The sequence below is a fragment of the Stomoxys calcitrans genome, chromosome 1 (genome assembly GCF_963082655.1).
Source record: "Stomoxys calcitrans chromosome 1, idStoCalc2.1, whole genome shotgun sequence".
NCBI classification, from domain to species: domain Eukaryota; kingdom Metazoa; phylum Arthropoda; class Insecta; order Diptera; family Muscidae; genus Stomoxys; species Stomoxys calcitrans.
The window spans coordinates 42,339,533-42,358,352 of NC_081552.1; the positions used below are offsets into that span (position 1 = coordinate 42,339,533).

General features: G+C 39.6%; 1 protein-coding gene across 3 annotated transcripts in view; it reads left to right on the forward strand.

Annotated features, from left to right (window-relative positions):
* Positions 1 to 18,820, forward strand: part of LOC106095020 (SPRY domain-containing SOCS box protein 3) — a 76,870-nt gene that overhangs the window by 14,689 nt on the left and 43,361 nt on the right. For 2 of the 3 annotated variants that reach the window (XM_059360860.1, XM_059360859.1), the window contains exon 2: positions 16,257 to 16,807. In XM_059360860.1, the coding sequence (XP_059216843.1) occupies positions 16,409 to 16,807 (399 nt within the window). In that variant the 5' untranslated portion in view covers positions 16,257 to 16,408. Of the gene's footprint in view, positions 1 to 15,982; positions 16,005 to 16,256; positions 16,808 to 18,820 lie in introns of those variants that run through there. The other variant, XM_059360861.1, reaches the window with a different exon arrangement.

Genomic DNA, 18,820 nt, shown 5'->3' on the forward strand with positions numbered 1-18,820 from the left:
GTTGTGACATTATCTTCTTATATATAAAAATCAATTTGTGTTTGTTTGAAGGTTTGTTTGTTTGTGTATTTCTCATAGACTCGGAAACGGCTGAAGCTATTTTCTTGAAATGCATAATGATCCCGTGGTGAAAATAGGGTACTAGATTTTTTGATATCTGAAGGGGGGGCGGACCCTTCCCTTACTCTCATTTTTAGAAACGCCAGATCTCGGAGATGGGTGGTGAGGTTTAAACGAAATTTTGTGTGCTCTCATATAGTACCCTAAAAATAAAAATTTGGTATCCAAATTTCGGATGGGGTACCTAGGGGCGCCGCCCCACCCTAAAACCTACCAAACATATATTTAGACCAACCACGACAATATGGGACTCAAATGAAAGGTATTTAGTATAAGAAAACGTATCTGATATCCAATTGTCGGACCAAGTGTTAGGGGGACCACTCCAACTCCCTAATTCGGACATATTTACCGACCATGGCAATATGGGTCTCAAATGAAAGGTATTTGCGATTAGAATACGAATCTAATATCCAAATGTGGGACCACGTTTCTGGGGGGTCCACCCCAATCCCCAAAACACCCCTAAATCGAGCATATTTGCTGACCATGTCAATGTGGAGCTTAAATGAAAGATATTGGGAATTAGAGCAAGAAGTGATACCCATTTTCGGGACCAATTTTCTGGGGGTCTACCCCTTTACCAAAATACCCCATAAACAGCAATTTGTTACTGACCATCGCAATATAGGGCTCAAATAAACGTATTTGGGAGAAGAATACGAATTTGATATCCAAATGTAGGACCATGTATTTAGGGCATCACCCCTTCTCCTCAAAGTTTTTCGACCATGCCAATATGTGGCTCAAATGAAAGGTATTTGAGATTAGAAAACGAATTTGATAACCTATTTTGGGGCCATGTTTTTGGGGGACCCCTCATCGTGTAAATATGGGGTTTAAACAAATGATATTTGAAAGAAGATCACCATGCTGATATTTTTTCAGGACCAAGTGTCTGGGGGACAACCCCCGAAAACACCCCTAAATCAGATATCATGAGAACATCGGGCTGAAATAAAGTATTTTAGGAATGGAGTACACCCTACATCCAAACTTAAATTCGTAGACCAATAATGGCTATATGGGATTCAGATAAAGGCACTTATATTGTCAAACTGTTAGTCAAGCGATATACTATTTTTGTGGCATGGTAAAAGCTCCTTAATTATCGAAAATAAATATTCCAAGGAAAATTTTGTTCCATATAAAGTAAAAGAAGGCGCAGAAGAGAGGGCCCGGGTCAGCTAGTATAGCATATAGTAGCCATTCCAACACTTCCTTCATTGCAAGGATCTGCGCTTGATACACACTACAGTGGTCGGTTAAACTTCTCGATATGACCGGTTCCAGTTATTCAGAGTACACCCCAAGGCCTACCTGGTCGTCTAGCCATTAGGTGTACCAATAAATTCAGTGCATTGGATGGTATCGTCCGCAATACGGCTGTGTTGCACAAACAAGCCATTCTTTGGATCCGGCTGAGTATTGAACAGTAGGTCGGCTTTTGAAGCGCCGTCCACCAGACCACAATACAATATAGCATTATAGGTCTAACAACTGTAGTATATGTATGTATGACCCGCGGTTTAAACCCTCAACTTTTGCCAATGGCTCCCTTGCAGGTGTATAGGGCAAGAGTTGTCTTTTTCGCCCTACAGACCTCAAGCCTGCCGCAATGCATCTTTTAGTTTATAAGTTATTAATAAACTTTCTTACGGTAGAGTTGATGCCTACAAATTCCAATTCCTTCATGATTGAAGTCGGTTTTACATTTTTGAAAGAATCCTTCAATGTCAAAAATAGCTACGATTGGATATTCCTTGACAGCGAGAGAATCCTCTAGATAGGCGACTAGGTTGTAAAGGGTTTTTTTAGTGTACTATGTGCATGCTGTTGCCGAGATAGGAAATCTCCAGGAATTCTTGTCCAAAGATATGTTTCTATTAACCTCTCTACATTCTTCATCATATAGGATGATAGACTAACGAAAACCTTTCGCCTTCGTGTGGTTAGGTTTTCCTGCTTTTGCAATGAAAATGACCACTGTGTCTTTCCATCCAACAGCTATATACGACATGCTGATATAAGCAGAGTATATCTCCCAAGGAACCAGTTGTTCGGACACAGCTTGTAATTCCACAGGTCAAACATTATCGGAGCTTCCCGATAACCTCCGTCGAATTCATGTCAGTGACAATCCGAGTAGTTCTAGAGTTTCTTCACTGACTTCTGTAAGTCAACCGGTCATGCATCATCAGGACCCAGGGCAACTTTTTATCGCCCAAAGGATTTTAGACTTAGACACAATTTCCCCAATAACCTCGAACAAATGCATATCAGTAACAACTTTTCTGGCTCCACGTTGTCCGGTGGAAAGTTCCCGGGAAATGTGTTTGAACGAGTAGTTCTAGTGTTTCCTCACCAGACATACATTCTCTGACTTCTGAATATATCCCACCGTAATAGGTGTCGAGGATAGGTTTTTTCTTAGCCTGGAGGCCTCAGATGTGTCCTCCACGGAGCTGCAGAATTCCACCCAGGATTTGTTCAGAGCCTTTCTCGCCCTTGTATTTTCTTAGCCCAGCCTTATAGTTGTCTATAAACCTAATCGTTATTGTTGTTGTTGTAGCAGTTTATTGTGTTCTATCTTTCGTCTGCTTGATTCTGTTGAGTGTCAAGATCCAGGATCTCTGCGACTAAGATGGGGTGTGTCCAGGGGGATCTTGGTCTGAGTCGAGTGGGTCTGGCCGGGCAGTTAAACAGGTGACGTGTATCGTGCGGTCCCTGGTACAATCGGGACATACATCTTGCACGTCGGCATCAATCCTAGCTCTGTAGGAATTGAGGCGGCTGCATCTGCCAGAACCACTCTGGTTTGCCGGGGAAGGTCGATTTCTTCGGGTGCAATGGGTGGCGGTCGTTCTCCAAGGACTACATTCACCGCAGCCAATTACCGCATCTGCTACCGTGTCTGCGTGAATGTTGTTTAGGCCCGCTTGATCTAGAGGTTCTCTCTTGTAGCGCTGAACCTCACGCTCATGTAAATCTACCTTAAGGATTCTGGGCGGTGGATATCTATCCACAAGATGATGATTTGAATGGTTTCTGCAATCCCATGGCAGCCGGTTGTTCGCACCGGATTGACCCGATGGAATCCTCATCGGCAAGGGCTGCCGCCTCAGTGTACGTGTTCGTCTTTTTTCGTCATGGGAGAGGCACATCCCGGAGTGCCTTCTCCGCACGCCTCTGGTCCGTGCCGGGATTGAAAAGAACCCCGGACCCTGATTCTGTTCGGTTTGCCAGAACCGCCTTCATCATCGGTCGGTGTCGGTGAGGTGTAACCGGTGCATGGAGTGGGTACATTTCCGATCTTGCTCTGGCCTCACTTCACAACGGGAGTATAGTCATACTGTCTATGTCGCAAGGTGCTGTGCGAACATAGCCGTCGCCTTCTGCGTCCTCGTCGTCGGACTATGTGACTCCCCCGACCTCTCTTGTAAGGCAATTTACGCAATAGCAGCATCCCAGCCCAAATATTGCCAGGCCAGTGCCGAGAAGTGTATCGTTCTTGCAGTTAAACTGCAACGGACTTCGTTGCAAGATCGATGAGATTGAGGACTTTATGAGTCGGAAGATCATATTGGTCGCAGCGATCCAGGAGACAAAGCTGACCAACACCTGCAGCTCGCACAGTTGTCACGGTTACAATGTGCTACGTAGGGTTCGCTCAAGGAATGGAGGTGGGGGATTGGCCTTCGTAATACACCATTCCGTGCAATATAGACCTATCTCGCCTGCGCATGGCGCTAGTGACCCCTACATGGGATGCATGGGGATAGCAGCCAGGTCTGGTACTGCCGAGATAGAGCTATACAACGTGTACATACCGCCGGTTGGTAGCTGTGTCCCGATTAATGGCCAGGCTAACAACCCCGACATAAGTGGGTTGCTATCTGGCCATAATCGTCTGGTTCTAGGGGACTCGAATGCGCATCACACGTCATGGCATTTTCCCCTAGGTAACGACCAGCATGGCATAGCTTTGGCAGAGCAGAGGTGCAGCAGCTCGCCAGACATCTCCTTTGCATCCCCTAATCTCCTGAGTGACGTATCCTGGCAAGCCGTCATCTCTTTGGGGCTAGAACAACCCCCCCCCCCCATAATTCTCACCATCGACCGACGACCCGAATTCATAACCCCTGAGCGCTGGACGTTTATCAATCATAAGAAGGCAAAGTGGGCTGGCTTCAGAGAGTATACCAATCACCGCTTCAGTGAACTGCCACTCCCCTCTGATGTGCTTGTGGCCGAGAGGAAATTACGAGACATTATTAACGCAGCAGCTCGCTTTATACCAGCCGATCGAATACCCCAAGTGCGGCCCAATTTCCCGGCGCAAGCAGTGGCACTCGCAGATGAGCGTGATGGGATGCGTGCTATGGACCCCGCTAACCCCAGACTCAGCGAGCTGAATCATGAAATAAACAGGGTAGTCAACGAACATAAGCGGAATTTGTGGCTGGAACACTTGGAGCTATGTAACTTAGGCACCGGTGTAGGCAAACTGTGGTCTACTGTTAAGTCACTCTCGAACCCCGGTAGACGGGATGACAGGACCTCAGTCACTTTTGGCGAAATAACCGTGACTGATCTGAAGAGATGCGCCAGGTTGTTCAACCGTCAATTAATTGTGTATCCCGAGAGAGACAGGGTAGGGAGGAAAGCCATTCGCCGTATTCGTGGTCTCCGAGCCGATGAACAGCCATCATAATTTACTGTGGGCGAAGTTACGAATGTCATCCGTGGCGCCAATCATCTAAGGCGTTGGGCTCCGACCGAATCTCTACATTGATGCTGCAGAATCTGGAATCACAAGGAGTTGAGTACCTTACCACTGTCCTCAACCTGTCATTGAACACTCTTATAGTTCCCAATGTCTGGAAAATGGGTAGAGTGATCACGCTACTGAAACCTGGAAAAGACCCGAGTTTGGGGGAGTCGTAAAGACCGATTTCCCTTCTCCCACCGGTAGCAAAGACACTTGAGGCATTAATCCTCCCGAGCTTCGTAGGAGAATTTCCATTCGCCGAGCATCAACATGGATTTCGAAGACTGCACAGCACAACTACAGCTTTGCATGCCATCACCGCACACATTTGCCGTGGCTTCAATCAGCCCAGGCCATGTGATAGAACGGTCCGCGTGGCACGGGACCTATCGAAGGCATTCGACACGGTCAGCTATGCGAAAATATTTGAGGACATTGCCAACACGTCCCTCCAGCCAGGCCTGAAACGATGGTTCGCGTATTATCTGTGTGGTCGCCAGTCATTTGTGGAATTTAAGGATAAGAAGTCGAAACACCGTACAGTGAAACAGGGAGTTCCCCAAGGTGGGGTGATATCTCCGACACTGTTTAACCTTTACCTATCCTCCATTCCACCCCCTCCAGACGGCATAGAGATCGTATCATATGCGGACGATTGTATGATCATGGCATCAGGCCCCCCACCCATTGATGACATCTGCGATAGGTGGAACGGCTACCTCAACGAACTTGCCTCATATTTCGCTGCAAGAAATCTGAAGTTATCTGCCACCAAATCTTCAGCCAAAGTGTTCACTACAAATACACGTGAGGTGAATACTGAGCTGACCGTGATGGTCGATGGAGAAATGATACCGACCATCATGTGTCCCAAAACTACAGCTCCTACACATTCTCCCCACATGCCACAGCAATCTGCGATAAAGTCAAAAGTTAAAATAAGGTCCCCACTTGAGGTGCAGACAAACCTTGTGACCACATACAAAGCAATTTGCCGGTCTGTGGTAAGTTATGTTTTAAATTTTGATGATAAATTATTATGGGCGAATCATATTTACTCGGCAGTTGGCAAGACGTATGGTGTATAAAGGACCTTATATATGAGTCGCTCGTATACTTCCATAGAAATCAGAATGCTCTTGGCAAAAACATATATCCTGCCAAAACTTTTATATTCTTTTGAAATTTTTTCAATTTGTGATGCAGTTCTTAAAAATAAATTACATGTTGCCTTTAATGATATATAGATATAGATATGTTTTATACCCTCCACCATAAAATTGGGGGTATACTAATTTCGTCATTCTGATTGTAACTACTCGAAATATTCGTCTGAGACCCCATAAAGTATATATATTCTTGATCGTCGTGAAATTTTATGTCGATCTAGCCATGTCCGCCCGTCTGTCCGTCCGTCTGTCTGTCGAAAGCACGCTAACTTCCGAAGGAGTAATGCTAGCCACTTGAAATTTTGCACAAATACTTCTTATTAGTGGAGGTCGGTTGGTATTGTAAATGGGCCATATCGGTCCATGTTTTGATATAGCTGCCATATAAACCGATCTTGGGTCTTGACTTCTTGAGCCTCTAGAGTGCGCAATTCTTATCCGATTGGGATGAAATTTTGCACGACGTGTTTTGTTACAATATCTAATAACTGTGCCAAGTATGGTTCAAATCGGTCAATAACCTTATATAGCTGTCATATAAACCGATCTTGGGTCTTGACTTCTTGAGCCTCTAGAGGGCGCAATTCTTATCCAATTTGAATGAAAAGTAAGAATGAAGTATTTTATTCTTACTTTCAACAACTGTGTCAAATAAAGTTCAAATCGGTTCATAACCTGATATAGCTGCCATATAAACCGATCTGGGATCTTGACTTCTTGAGCCTCTAGAGTGCGCAATTCTTATCCGATTTGAATGCATTTTTGCACGACGTGTTTTGTTACGATATCCAACAACTGTGCCAAGTGTGGTTCAAATCGATTCATAACCTGATATAGCTGCCATATAAACCGATCTGAGAACTTGACTTCTTGAGCTTCTAGAGGGCGCAATTCCTATCCGATTTGGTTGAAAATTTTCATGAAGTATTTTATTCTTACTTTCAACAACTGTGTCAAATAAAGTTCAAATCGGTTCATAACCTGATATAGCTGCCATATAAACCGATCTGGGATCTTGACTTCTTGAGCCTCTAGAAGTCGCAATTATTATCCGATTTGCCTGAAATTTTGTACGACGGATTTCTCATGACCATCAACATACGTGTTTATTACGGTCTGAATCGGTCTATAGCCCGATACAGCTCCCATATAAATCGATCTCTCTATTTTACTTCTTGAGCCCCCAAAGGGCACAATTCTTATTCGAATTGGCTGAAATTTTATACCGGACCATGTCTTGATATCGCTCTAATAGCAGAGCAAATTTTTTCTTATATCATTTTTTGCCTAAGAAGAGATGCCGGGGGAAGAACTTGACAAATGCGATCTATGGTGGAGGGTATGTAAGATTCGGCCCGGCCGAACTTAGCACGCTTTTAAGAGGGATTCCGATTCAAGCCCAAGCAACGAACTATTTCTCGAGGCGCTATGATCAATTTTGTGATACATACTACATTTCCTAATTTGTACCTAAAATGCAATTTTGTTTCACAAAGTGTGAACTTTTGGAAACAAGTACTAGTGTAGAGATTGTATTAATTTTATTGCAATTTTTTATTACCAACCCTACCGTAATCGTACCGCTTTATTTTCCATATTACACTTCAACCATGAGGCTACCTTGAGCGTGTTATCGCTAGGCTGTTATAATAATTGGTTATGCCTACAGCACCTCCCAACTGGGCGTAGAGTGATTGGGAGAATTAGTCGAAAACAGACAGAGAGAGAGAGGGAGAGAGAAAGAAAGCAAAAATCAATATAAACAAAGCAGTATCACTTATGAATCAATGCATGTTCACTAGTTGGCTGGCTGTCTTGATGTCTAGTCCATCTGAGAATGATAGCAACGAAGTGTGTAGTGTTGCCACAAGCCAAAATTGTCTCGGTTAACTTTTTTTCGGATAGTTGGCATTGTTTGAGAAGATATTGCTCAAAAATCCGACTCGCATGTAAATGGTGGTTGATTTGCCCGCGTGCGTAATTTTCGTAAAGCATTAATGCTAAAAATCTAAGCTCATGTAGGACAATTAACATGCCATGAAACTGTCCCGTCAGACTAACGGATATGGTGTACTAGGAACTGACGAGTAGAGTTGGCAAAATATCGATAGCCCTATTTTAATATTGATATTTTTCTTATCACTACAATAGCAAAGTTAATTTTTTGCAAAATTTAACAAAAATAAGCGATCCGACACTGAATGTTTTTTTTTTTTTTTCATCCGACTGGACTAAAATTTTGTTCAATGATTTCTCTCATGACTTCCAACTGACTTTATTATACCCACCACCACAGGATAAGGGGTATATTTATTTAGTCATTCCGTTTGCAACACGTTGAAATATCCATTTTCGACCCTACAAAGTATATATATTTGTCCGTCGGTCGGTTGTAATCACTCTACAGCCCTCAAAAATTGAGATATTTAGCTGAAATTTGGCACAAATATGTTTGAACAGGCCAAATCGGTCCATATTTGATATATGGTAAAACCTGCATTTATTACCCGATTTCTCTGAAATTCGAAACCGTGGGTTGGTGTAATCCTCGCGACATCCGATCCAAATATTGTTCAGATCGGACTATGTTTGCATATCGCTGCCATATAGACCGATCTGAAGCCTATGAAAGCTTTATTTATTACCCGATTTCATTTAAATTTGAAACAGCCAGATATACGACGGAAATATACTTTAGATCGGACCATATATGGATATAACTTCCATATAGACCGATCTGCCGATTTAGGATCTGAAATCCATAAAAGCTTTATTTATAACCTGATTTCGCTGAAATCTGCCGATTGAGGGTCATAAGGCCATAAAAGCTTTACATATTGCCCTATTGAATTTTGAATGAAATTTGAAATGGTGAGTTATTTTAAGTCTCCCGTCATCTGACCCAAATATGGTTCAGATCGGACTATATTTAGCAGTCATATAGATCGATCTGTTGGTTAAGGGTGTGAAGTCCATAAAAGCTGCATTTATTAACCAATTTCGCTGAAACGGTGAGGTTTTTAAGCCTTCCGACATTCGATTCAGATCGGACTTTATTTAGATATAGCTGCCACATAGATTGATTTGCCGATTAATGGTATGAAGCCCCTAAGAGCTTTATTTACGACCGATCTTTAAGTTTAGGGACATAGTCCCAAAAAATCTGATTTGTTGCCTGATTTCGCTGAAACTGTTATTTGCATAAGAGTTATCGGGGCCTGAATAAAATATGATCTAGACCAGCCCCTATTTAGATATAACTATGGATATGTCAGTGGAGCTATAATAACAAAAGGATGATTAATATATCCATATAACGTTTTCATACCAAACACCACTACTGTGGTACAGGGTATTATAACATAGTGCATTTGTTTGCAACACCTAAAAAGGAAGAGAGCTAGACCCATTGATAAGTATACCGATCGACTCAGAATCACTTTCTGATCCGATTTAGCTATGTCCGTATGTCTTTCCGTCTGTCCATGTTAATTTGTGGACAAAGTGCAGGTCGCAATTTTCAACCAATCATCTTTAAATTTGACTCAGAATCACTTTTTGATCCGATTTAGCAATGTCCGTCTGTATTTCCGTCTGTCCATGTTAATTTGTCAACAAAGTACAGGTCGCAATTTTCAACCAATCATCTTTAAATTTGGCACAGGTATTTTTTTTTTAGCCAATAGACGAAGCCAATTGAAATTAGAAAAACATTTCAGATTTGGATATAGCTCCTATATAGCAATAATGTGGTCATTTCTTAACCGATTCTTTTGAAAATTGGGAAGAAAAATGTCCTTATGATTCTCAATATTTCTGGTGAATTTCATATAAATCGGTTCAGATTTAGATTAGCATAAGGCCTTCCTCGACAACTACCACAACTATTCAAATTTAGATATAGCTCTCATATATATGTTCGTCCGATTTTGAGCAATAATGCAATAATGTGGTCATTTGTTAACCGATTCTCTTCTTCTTTTTGACACGAGAGATTTTCTTATGACTGTCGACATTACTGGTGAGTTTCATAGAAATCGGTTCAGATTTGGATACAGCTCGCATATATATTATATTGCCCGAATTTCATTTCTGGAGCAGTAGCTCATTTATTGACAAACTTCAGAAAATTTTGCACAATGCTTTCCTAGACTACTACCACAATATCTAAGAAGTTTTGTTGAAATCGGTTTAGATTTTGATATAGGTCCCATATATCAGTTCGTCCGATTTTGAGTAATTTGCAATAATGTTGTCATTTGTCAATCGATTGTAACCAAAATTGACAATCGGTTCAGACTGATTTCAAACTTCCATACACATGACCCCATTTTAAAACATATAAGTTCGAAATTTGATGCGGATACTTTAACCCATCTGAAAGCCTCCCCCGAGATGCATCATCATTGGTTCAGAATTTGATATAGCTCCCAATTGGTATGTATAAGGTTGGTTTAGGGTATTATATAGTCGGCACCGCCCGACTTTTGTCTTAGTATTGCTACTATTCCTTCATCTAGTCATTCCGTTTGTAACAATTCGAAATATTGATCTAAGAACCCATAAAGTATATATATTCTTGATCGTCTCCACATTCTGAGTCGATCTAGCCATGTCCGTTCGTCCGTCCGTCTGTCGAAATCATGATAGCGGTCGAACCGGTAAAGATATCTGCTTGAAATTTTGTACAAATACTTAATATTAATGTAGGTCGGGGATTGTAATTGGGCCATATCGGTTCAGATTTGGATATAGCTCCCATATAAAGCGATCTCTCGATTTGAGTTCTTGAGACCCTGGAAGCCGCAATTTGTGTCTGATTTGGGTGAAATTTTGCTTGTGGTGTTCTGTTTGACTTTCAACAACTGTGGCAAGTGCGGTCCGAATCGGTCTATAACCTGATATAGCTTCCATATAAACCGATTTGGCTGCAATTTTGCATGTGGGGTTCTCTTATGACTCCCAACAACTGCGCCAAGTACGGTTCGGATCGGTCTATAACCTGATATAGCTCCCATATAAACCGATCTCCCGATTTGACTTCTTGAGCCCTTACAAGCCGTAATTTTTTGTCCGATTTTGGTGAAATTTTGCTTGTGGTGTTCTGTTATTACTTCCAACAATCGTGACAAGTGCGGTCCGAATCGGTTTATAACCTGATATTGAGTTATTTCATCATGAATAAAGAGAGAATGACAGAGAAAAAATCCGAGAGCAGCAAAGCAGTAAACGAACGAGTAATAGAGTGATTTCAAGAAACGGACGGGCAGATGGACATTTCTATATCGGCTATAAGTATAACGACTACACTGGTCCCAACATGTACGCAAAATTTCATAAAAATCGGTCCAGATTTAGATATACTTACAAATATATATCTTTCATTCAATATAGACTTTTAAGGCTGTAGTAGCCACAATTTAGGTCATATCTTAAGAAAAATCTTGCAAATGGAATATCGATTCGATATTTTAATAGGTATTTTAAATGAAAGTATGGCTAGATTTCGACATAGGTTCTATGAACTAAAAGTAGGTGTTGTAGGGTATAATATAGTCGGCTCCGCCAGAATTTTGCCTTTCGTCACTGGTTTTCTTTACAAATAAAAGTTTTACAAAATTGTGTAACAATTTTGTTTTTTGCCAACATTTTTACAAAATTTTTCTTAAAAATTTTGTTAAAAACATATTTTCACAAATATTTTTTTTTAGAAAATGTTTTAAAAATTGTATTTTTATAGAAAATTTTGTTAAAATTTAATATGTACAAACATTTTTGACGTTTATTGGTCTACGAATTAAAGTTTGGATGTAAGATGTACCCCATTCTTAAAATACTTTATTTCAGCCCGATATTCTCATGATGTCTGATTAAGGGGTGTTTTCGGTGTTGAGTTGGTCCCCCAGACACCTGGCCCTGAAAAAAAATCAGCATCGTGCTCTTCTCTCAAATACCATTTATTTAAACCCAATATTGTCATTGGTTTAAGGGAAGTTTACAGGATGACGCTTCCCCCAAACACATGGCCCCCTTTTCCCATAGAAAATTGGTCCCGAAAGTAGGTATGAATTCTTGCTCTACTCACCAATACCTTTCATTTAAGCCCCACATTGCCATGGTAGGTAAATATGCCCGATAAAAGGGTGTTTTGGGGATTGGGGTGGTCCCCCAAACACTAAGCCTTGAAAATATATCACCAACGTGCTCTATTCTCATATATTCATATATCATTTATTTGAACACCATATTGCCATTGGTATCAAATTGGATATCAAATTCGTTTTCTAATCTCAAATACCATTCATTTAAACCCCTTATGGCAATAGCCAGCATATATGTCCGTTTTGGGGTATGGGCCCTAAAAAACTATGAATATCGAACTCCACTGTCTTGGCTGTTCACTGTCCTATTTGGGGGTTGTTATGATGGTGGGGCGTCACCTAGACCGTTGGTCCCAAATATTGATATCAAATTCATGGTCTACTCCCATTTGAGCTCCATTTTTTCATTGCCGGCAAAGATGACCGTTTTGGGGGGTGTTTTGGTGACTTGGCCCTGAAAATATATATCAGATTCGTATTCTACTCTAAAATACTGTTTATTACAGCCCCTTATTGGAATGGTCAGCAAATACGACCTATATGGGTGGTGTTATGGGGGTGGGGTGGCCTCATACACACTTTTTCCCGAATTTAATATCAGATTCGTGCTTTACACCCAAAGACGTCTCATTTGAGCCCCATATTGCTATTGTAGTAAATTTGTCCTCTTTGGGGGTTGTTTTTGGAAAGGGGCGGCCCCTCATACATTTGGCTCCACATTTGGATATCAGGTTCGTATTTAACACTTAAATACCTTTTATTTGAGCCCCATATTGCCATGATCAGTAAGAAAGTTCTGTTTGGGGGGTGTTTTGAGGAAGGGGTACACCCCCATAAACTTGGTTCCACATTTGGATACCAAATTCGTATTCTACTCGCAAATACGTCTCATTTGAGTCCCATATTGTCAAGGTCGGTAAATATGTCCGATTTAGGGGTGTTTTGGGGGTTGGGGTGGTCCCCAAACACGCAGTCCGACAATTGGATATCAGATACGTTTTGTTATCTTAAATAACTTTCATTTGAGTCCCATATTGTCATGATTGGTCTATATATATACATTTGGTAGGTTTTGGGGGGTGGGGCCTTCCCCCTAGGTACCCCATCCGAAATTTGGATGCCAAATTTTTATTTTTAGGTTACTATAAGAGAGCACATGAAATGTCGCTTAAATCGCACCACCCGTTACCAAGATCTGGCGTTTCTGAAAATTAGGGTAAGGGGAGGGTCCGCTCCTCCTTCAGATATCAAAAAATGTAGTACCCTATTTTCACCACGGGATCATTATGCACCATCTGTGAAAATTTCAAGAGTCTATAAGGAACACACAAACACAAATTGATTTTTATATATATAAGATTTTGTCAAAATTTAGTTTTTATAGAAATTGTTGTTAACATTTCTTAAATAAAAAAATAAAACTTTTAAATGTTATAAACTAGGGACAAATTTTTCTGCAAAAATTAAAAAAAAATTTAAAACATTTTTAGAATTTTATCTTAAAAAGAAAACAATTGAAAAAGTGTCATGTTCGGCCGGGCCGAATCTTATATACTCTTAACCATGGATCGCATATTTCGAGTTCTTTTACCGGAATTTCTTTTTGGGCAAACAGAGGATAAAAGAAAAAAAAAATGCTATGCAATTGGAGCTATATCAAGTAACGGTTCGATTCGGATTATGGTTGGAGACCGCCAATTCGAATAAGAATTGCGCCCTTAAGGGGCTCAAGAAGTAAAATCAGGAGATCGGTTTATATGGGAGCTGTATCTGTCGATAGACCGATTTAGACCGTAGTAGACAGGTGTGTAAAAGTTCTTGGGAGAAGCCGTTGTACATTTCAGCCACATTAGATAATAATTGCGCCCTCTAGAGGCTCAAGAAGTCAAGATCCCAGATCGATTTTTATTACAGCTATTGGGTTGCCCAAAAAGTAATTGCGGATTTTTTAAAAGAAAGTAAATGTATTTTTAATAAAACTTAGAATGAACTTTAATCAAATATACTTTTTTTACACTTTTTTCTAAAGCAAGCTAAAAGTAACAGCTGATAACTGACAGAAGAAAGAATGCAATTACAGAGTGACAAGCTGTGAAAAAATTTGTCAACGCCGACTATATGAAAAAACCGCAATTACTTTTGGGCAACCCAATATATTAGGTTATGGAACGATTTGAACTATGTTTTGCACAGTTATTGGAAGTCAAAAGTAAACATGTCATGCAAATTTTCAGCCAAATTGGATAAGAATTGCACCTTCTTGTGGCTCAAGAAGTCAAGATCCGAAATCGGTTCATATGGCAGCTATATCAGGTTATGGACCGATAAAACAATACTTGGCACAATTAATGAAAGTCGTAAGAAACCACGTCATGCAAAATTTCAGCCAAATCGGATGAGAGTTGCGCCGTCTAGAGGCTCAAGAATTCACGATCTAAGATCGGTTTATATGACAGCAATATTAGGCTATGAACCGATTTGAACTACTCTTAGAAAAGTTGTTGGAATTCACAACAAAATACCTCATGCTAAATTTTAGCCCAATCAGATAAGAATTGGGCCCTCTGGTGGCTCAAGAAGTCAAAATCCATAATCGGTTATATGACAGCTATATCAAAACATGGACCGATATGGCCCATTCACAAACCCAACCGGCCTGCACTAATTAGAAGTATTTGTGCAAAATTTCAAGTGGTTAGCTTTACTCCTCCGAAAGTTAGGGTGCTTTCGACAGACAGACAGACGAACAGACATGGCTAGATTGACTCAAAATGTCATGGCGATCAAGAATATATAAACTTTATGGGGTCTTAGGCGAATATTTCGAGTAGTTACAAAGGGAATGACGAAATTAGTATACCTTCGTTCCATGGTGGAGGGTATAAAAAATAATTGATTTAAAAAAAAAAATAATTTTTAAAGAAAATTAAATTATCAAAAATTAAACTTTACCATTTTTCTTTTATAAAAATCCTTATACATTAATTATGATACAAAAACTAATCTGACTTGACTTCAAAATTTCTATTCTAAATATTTGAAAAACTTAATTATTTATTAAAATAATTAAGTTTTTCAAATATTTACAATAGAAATTTTGAAGTCAAGTCAGATAAGTTTTTGTATCATAAAATTAAATTTTTTATCAATTTTTGAAAAGCAAAATTTTCGAATTTTTTTTTAATAAACAATATTTTGACAAAAGAGAGAACAAAACAAAATTAAGTTTTCTGTAGAAAAATATGTAACAAAAATTTTTTTGCCAAAATTTTCATCAGCAGTAAATATTTGACCAAATTTTCTATGAAAACAGAATTTTGTCAATATTTACTGCTAAATTAACATATTGTATTTTTTTTTTTTTTGAAAACATGAAATGAGGCCACCGTAGTGCAGAGGTTAGCATGTCCGCCTTTGACGCAGAACGGCTGGGTTTGAATCCTGGCGAGAACATCAGAAAAAATGTTTAGCGGTGGTTATCCTCTCCTACTGCTGGTGTCTTCTGTGAGGTACTTTGCCATGTAAAAACATCTCCCCAAAGAAGTGTCGCTCTGCGGCACACCGTTCGGACTCGGTTACAAAAAGGAGGTCTTTTATCATTCAGTTTAAACTTGAAAACTTGAATCGGACAGCACTCATTGATGTGTGAGAAGTTTGCCCCAGTTTCTTAATGGAATGTTCATGGGTAAATTTGCATTTTTGCATTCGAAAACCAGGCTTTATTGGCAACCCTAGTCATATGAGATCACTTGCGTCAGTGTTAAATGATTAGCATTTCGGGTTTTCATTCATTCACTCAAGTGGTGAACGGCTAGCGAAGCGCATGCAAAAGCATTTCAAACGGTTCGTGTCGTTATTCTAGATTTGTCACAAGAAAACGCCTATCAGTGTTTTGGAAAATAAATAACACAAAAAAAAACAACAACAAGAATTAAACAAAATTTATATTTATAAACAAAAACCCACTGTGAACTAATTTCCATATTAAGCTCTCGTTTCATTTCGTTGTTTATTAAATTATAATAAAAAGTAGAACAAAAAAAAAAAAAACATTCAAAACGGGTCAAATACTAAGTTTATTTTCTAATCAAATAGCATTTAAGATACTGTTTTCAAAACGGCTTATAAAGGAAAGCAGATTCTTCAATTCGTGGCCCATAACACGCCTACTGCCCATCATCAATTTAGGAAAAGCCATAAGAACTTGTCACACCCCTACTCCTACCAGCACCACCCCCACCAACATCATGCCAGAAATCCAACAAAACGATGACCAATTAATCTTAAGAAGAAGTCCCCGCCTTGACAGCAAATATTCCGAATATTCCTATGGCATTTGTCCTGCCTATTGTGATTGTGAATTTCCCAAATCAAGCCTATATGCTGGCTATAGAGGTCCCATTTCGGATTTGGTCAAATGCCGTTGTGGCGAAGAGGATATTGGCAATCATTCCATAAAATGGCATTGGCATAAGTGCCCAGAATCGGATATACTACTCGATGAAAATAAAGATTCTTATGACTGCACATTCCATCCCATCTATTCACATGGCACAGCCATTGTAAGAGGTGAACAGCCATTGGCTGCAGACATGATGCATTTTTGGGAAATACGTGTACTGACGCCATTGTCGGGAACCGATGTGGTAAGTAGAAAGATGCATTTCAAAGTGCTATTTAAAAATTATTCATAAGTTTTTGAGAGATGTGGGTAAAAATAGATCTGATTGAATTTAGATTTTGAATATAGAAAATGTATATGCTGTCGAAAGTTGTGGAATCTGGAGCAGAAAAATAAAATAAAAAAAAAACAAAAATTATGAAAATATTGATTGACATTTCTAGGAAAAAATATTGAAAAAAAAATATTTGAATAATAGCACACACTTGCTCAACTTTTATAAGTTCTTTGCTATGCTTTTCTTTGAATAGAAAGCATAGAATATGATCCCTAGCTGGAAGTTGTTCGAAAAATCTCGAAAAGAAAAAATGATCTATAAAGTCTGATACTTTATTCACATTTTCGCGATATTTGGATTTTAAAGCAAAAAAAAAAAAAAACTTGCTGATTTCATTCAGTAGAGCATTCCCTTATTACTTATGGCAATATTTTAATAAAATTGTTTTTTTCATAACGTTTTAAAAAGTACTCTTAAAAAAAATATTTTTTCAACGGTTAATAACGTTCATAATACCAGCCATAACAAATAAAAGCGTGCTAAGTTTGGCCGGGCCGAATTTTGGGAACCCGCTAAAAATGTATACACAATAAATTTAGTTGAACAAAAATTACAGCTTGTAAGAGCTAAAGAAGTCAAATCGGGAGATCGATTTATATAGGAGCTATATCAGGTTTGTAAACCGATTCGGACCCTACTTGGCACAGCTGTTGGAAGTCATAACAGAACACCACATGCAAAATTTCAGTCAAATCGGACAAAAATTGCGGCTTAAGAAGTCAAATCGGCAGATCGGCTTGTATGGGAGCTATATGAGGTTATACGCAGATTTAAACCGTACTTGGCACAGTTGTTGGAAGTCAAAATAGAACTCCATGTGCAAAATTTCAGCCAAATCGGACAAAAATTGTGGCTTCCAGCGGCTCAAGAAGTCAAATCGGGAGATCGGTTTATATGGGAGCTATATTTTAATCTGAATCGATATGGCCCATTTGCAATACCCAACAACCTACATCAATATTAAGTATCTGTGCAGCAAAATTTCAAGCGTCTTGCTTTACGCGTTCGACCGCTAACGTAATTTCGACAGACGGACGGACGGAGATGATGAGCCAAATTTCGGCGACATCGGACAATAAATGCGCCTTTTATGGGCCCAAAACCTTAAATCGAGAGATCGGCCTATATGGCAGCTATATTCAAATCTTGACCGATCTGGACCAAATTGCAGAAAGGTTTCGAAGAGCCTAACGTAAATCACTTTCCCAAATTTCGGCGAATTCGGATAATAAATGCACCTTTTATGGGCCCAAAACCTTAAATCGAGAGATCGGCCTATATGGCAGCTATATCCAAATCTGGATCGATCTGAGCCAAATTAAAGAGGAACATTAAGAGGCCTAACACAACTCACTGTCCAAAATTTCGGCGAAATCAGACAATAAATGAGCCTTTTATGGGCCCAAATTGAAGAATGATGTCGGTTGGCCTAACACAATTCACTGTCCCAAATTTCAGCAAAGGCGGATGTGGCTTTTATAAACCTAAGACCCTAAATCGGTGGATCGGTCTATATGGAGTCTATATCAAGATATAGTCCGATATAGTCCATCTTCGAACTTAACCTGCTTATGGACAAAAAAAGAATCTGTGCAAAGTTTCAGCTCAATATCTCTATTTTTAAAGACTGTAGCGTGATTTCAACAGACAGACGGACGGACATTGCAAGATCGTCTTAGATTTTTACGACGATCAAGAATATATATACTTTATAGCGTCTGAAATAAATATTTCGATGTGTTGCAAACGGAATAACAAAATGACTAAACCCCCATCCATTTAAACCCCTTATTGACATTGGCCTCAGAATAGAATACGAATAAGGTATTGAAAATTGGGTCCATGTACCCAGGGAGTCGCCCTAACCCCAAGATGTCTAAAAACAGAAAAATTGGTCGTCCAAATCAATATGGGTCTTAA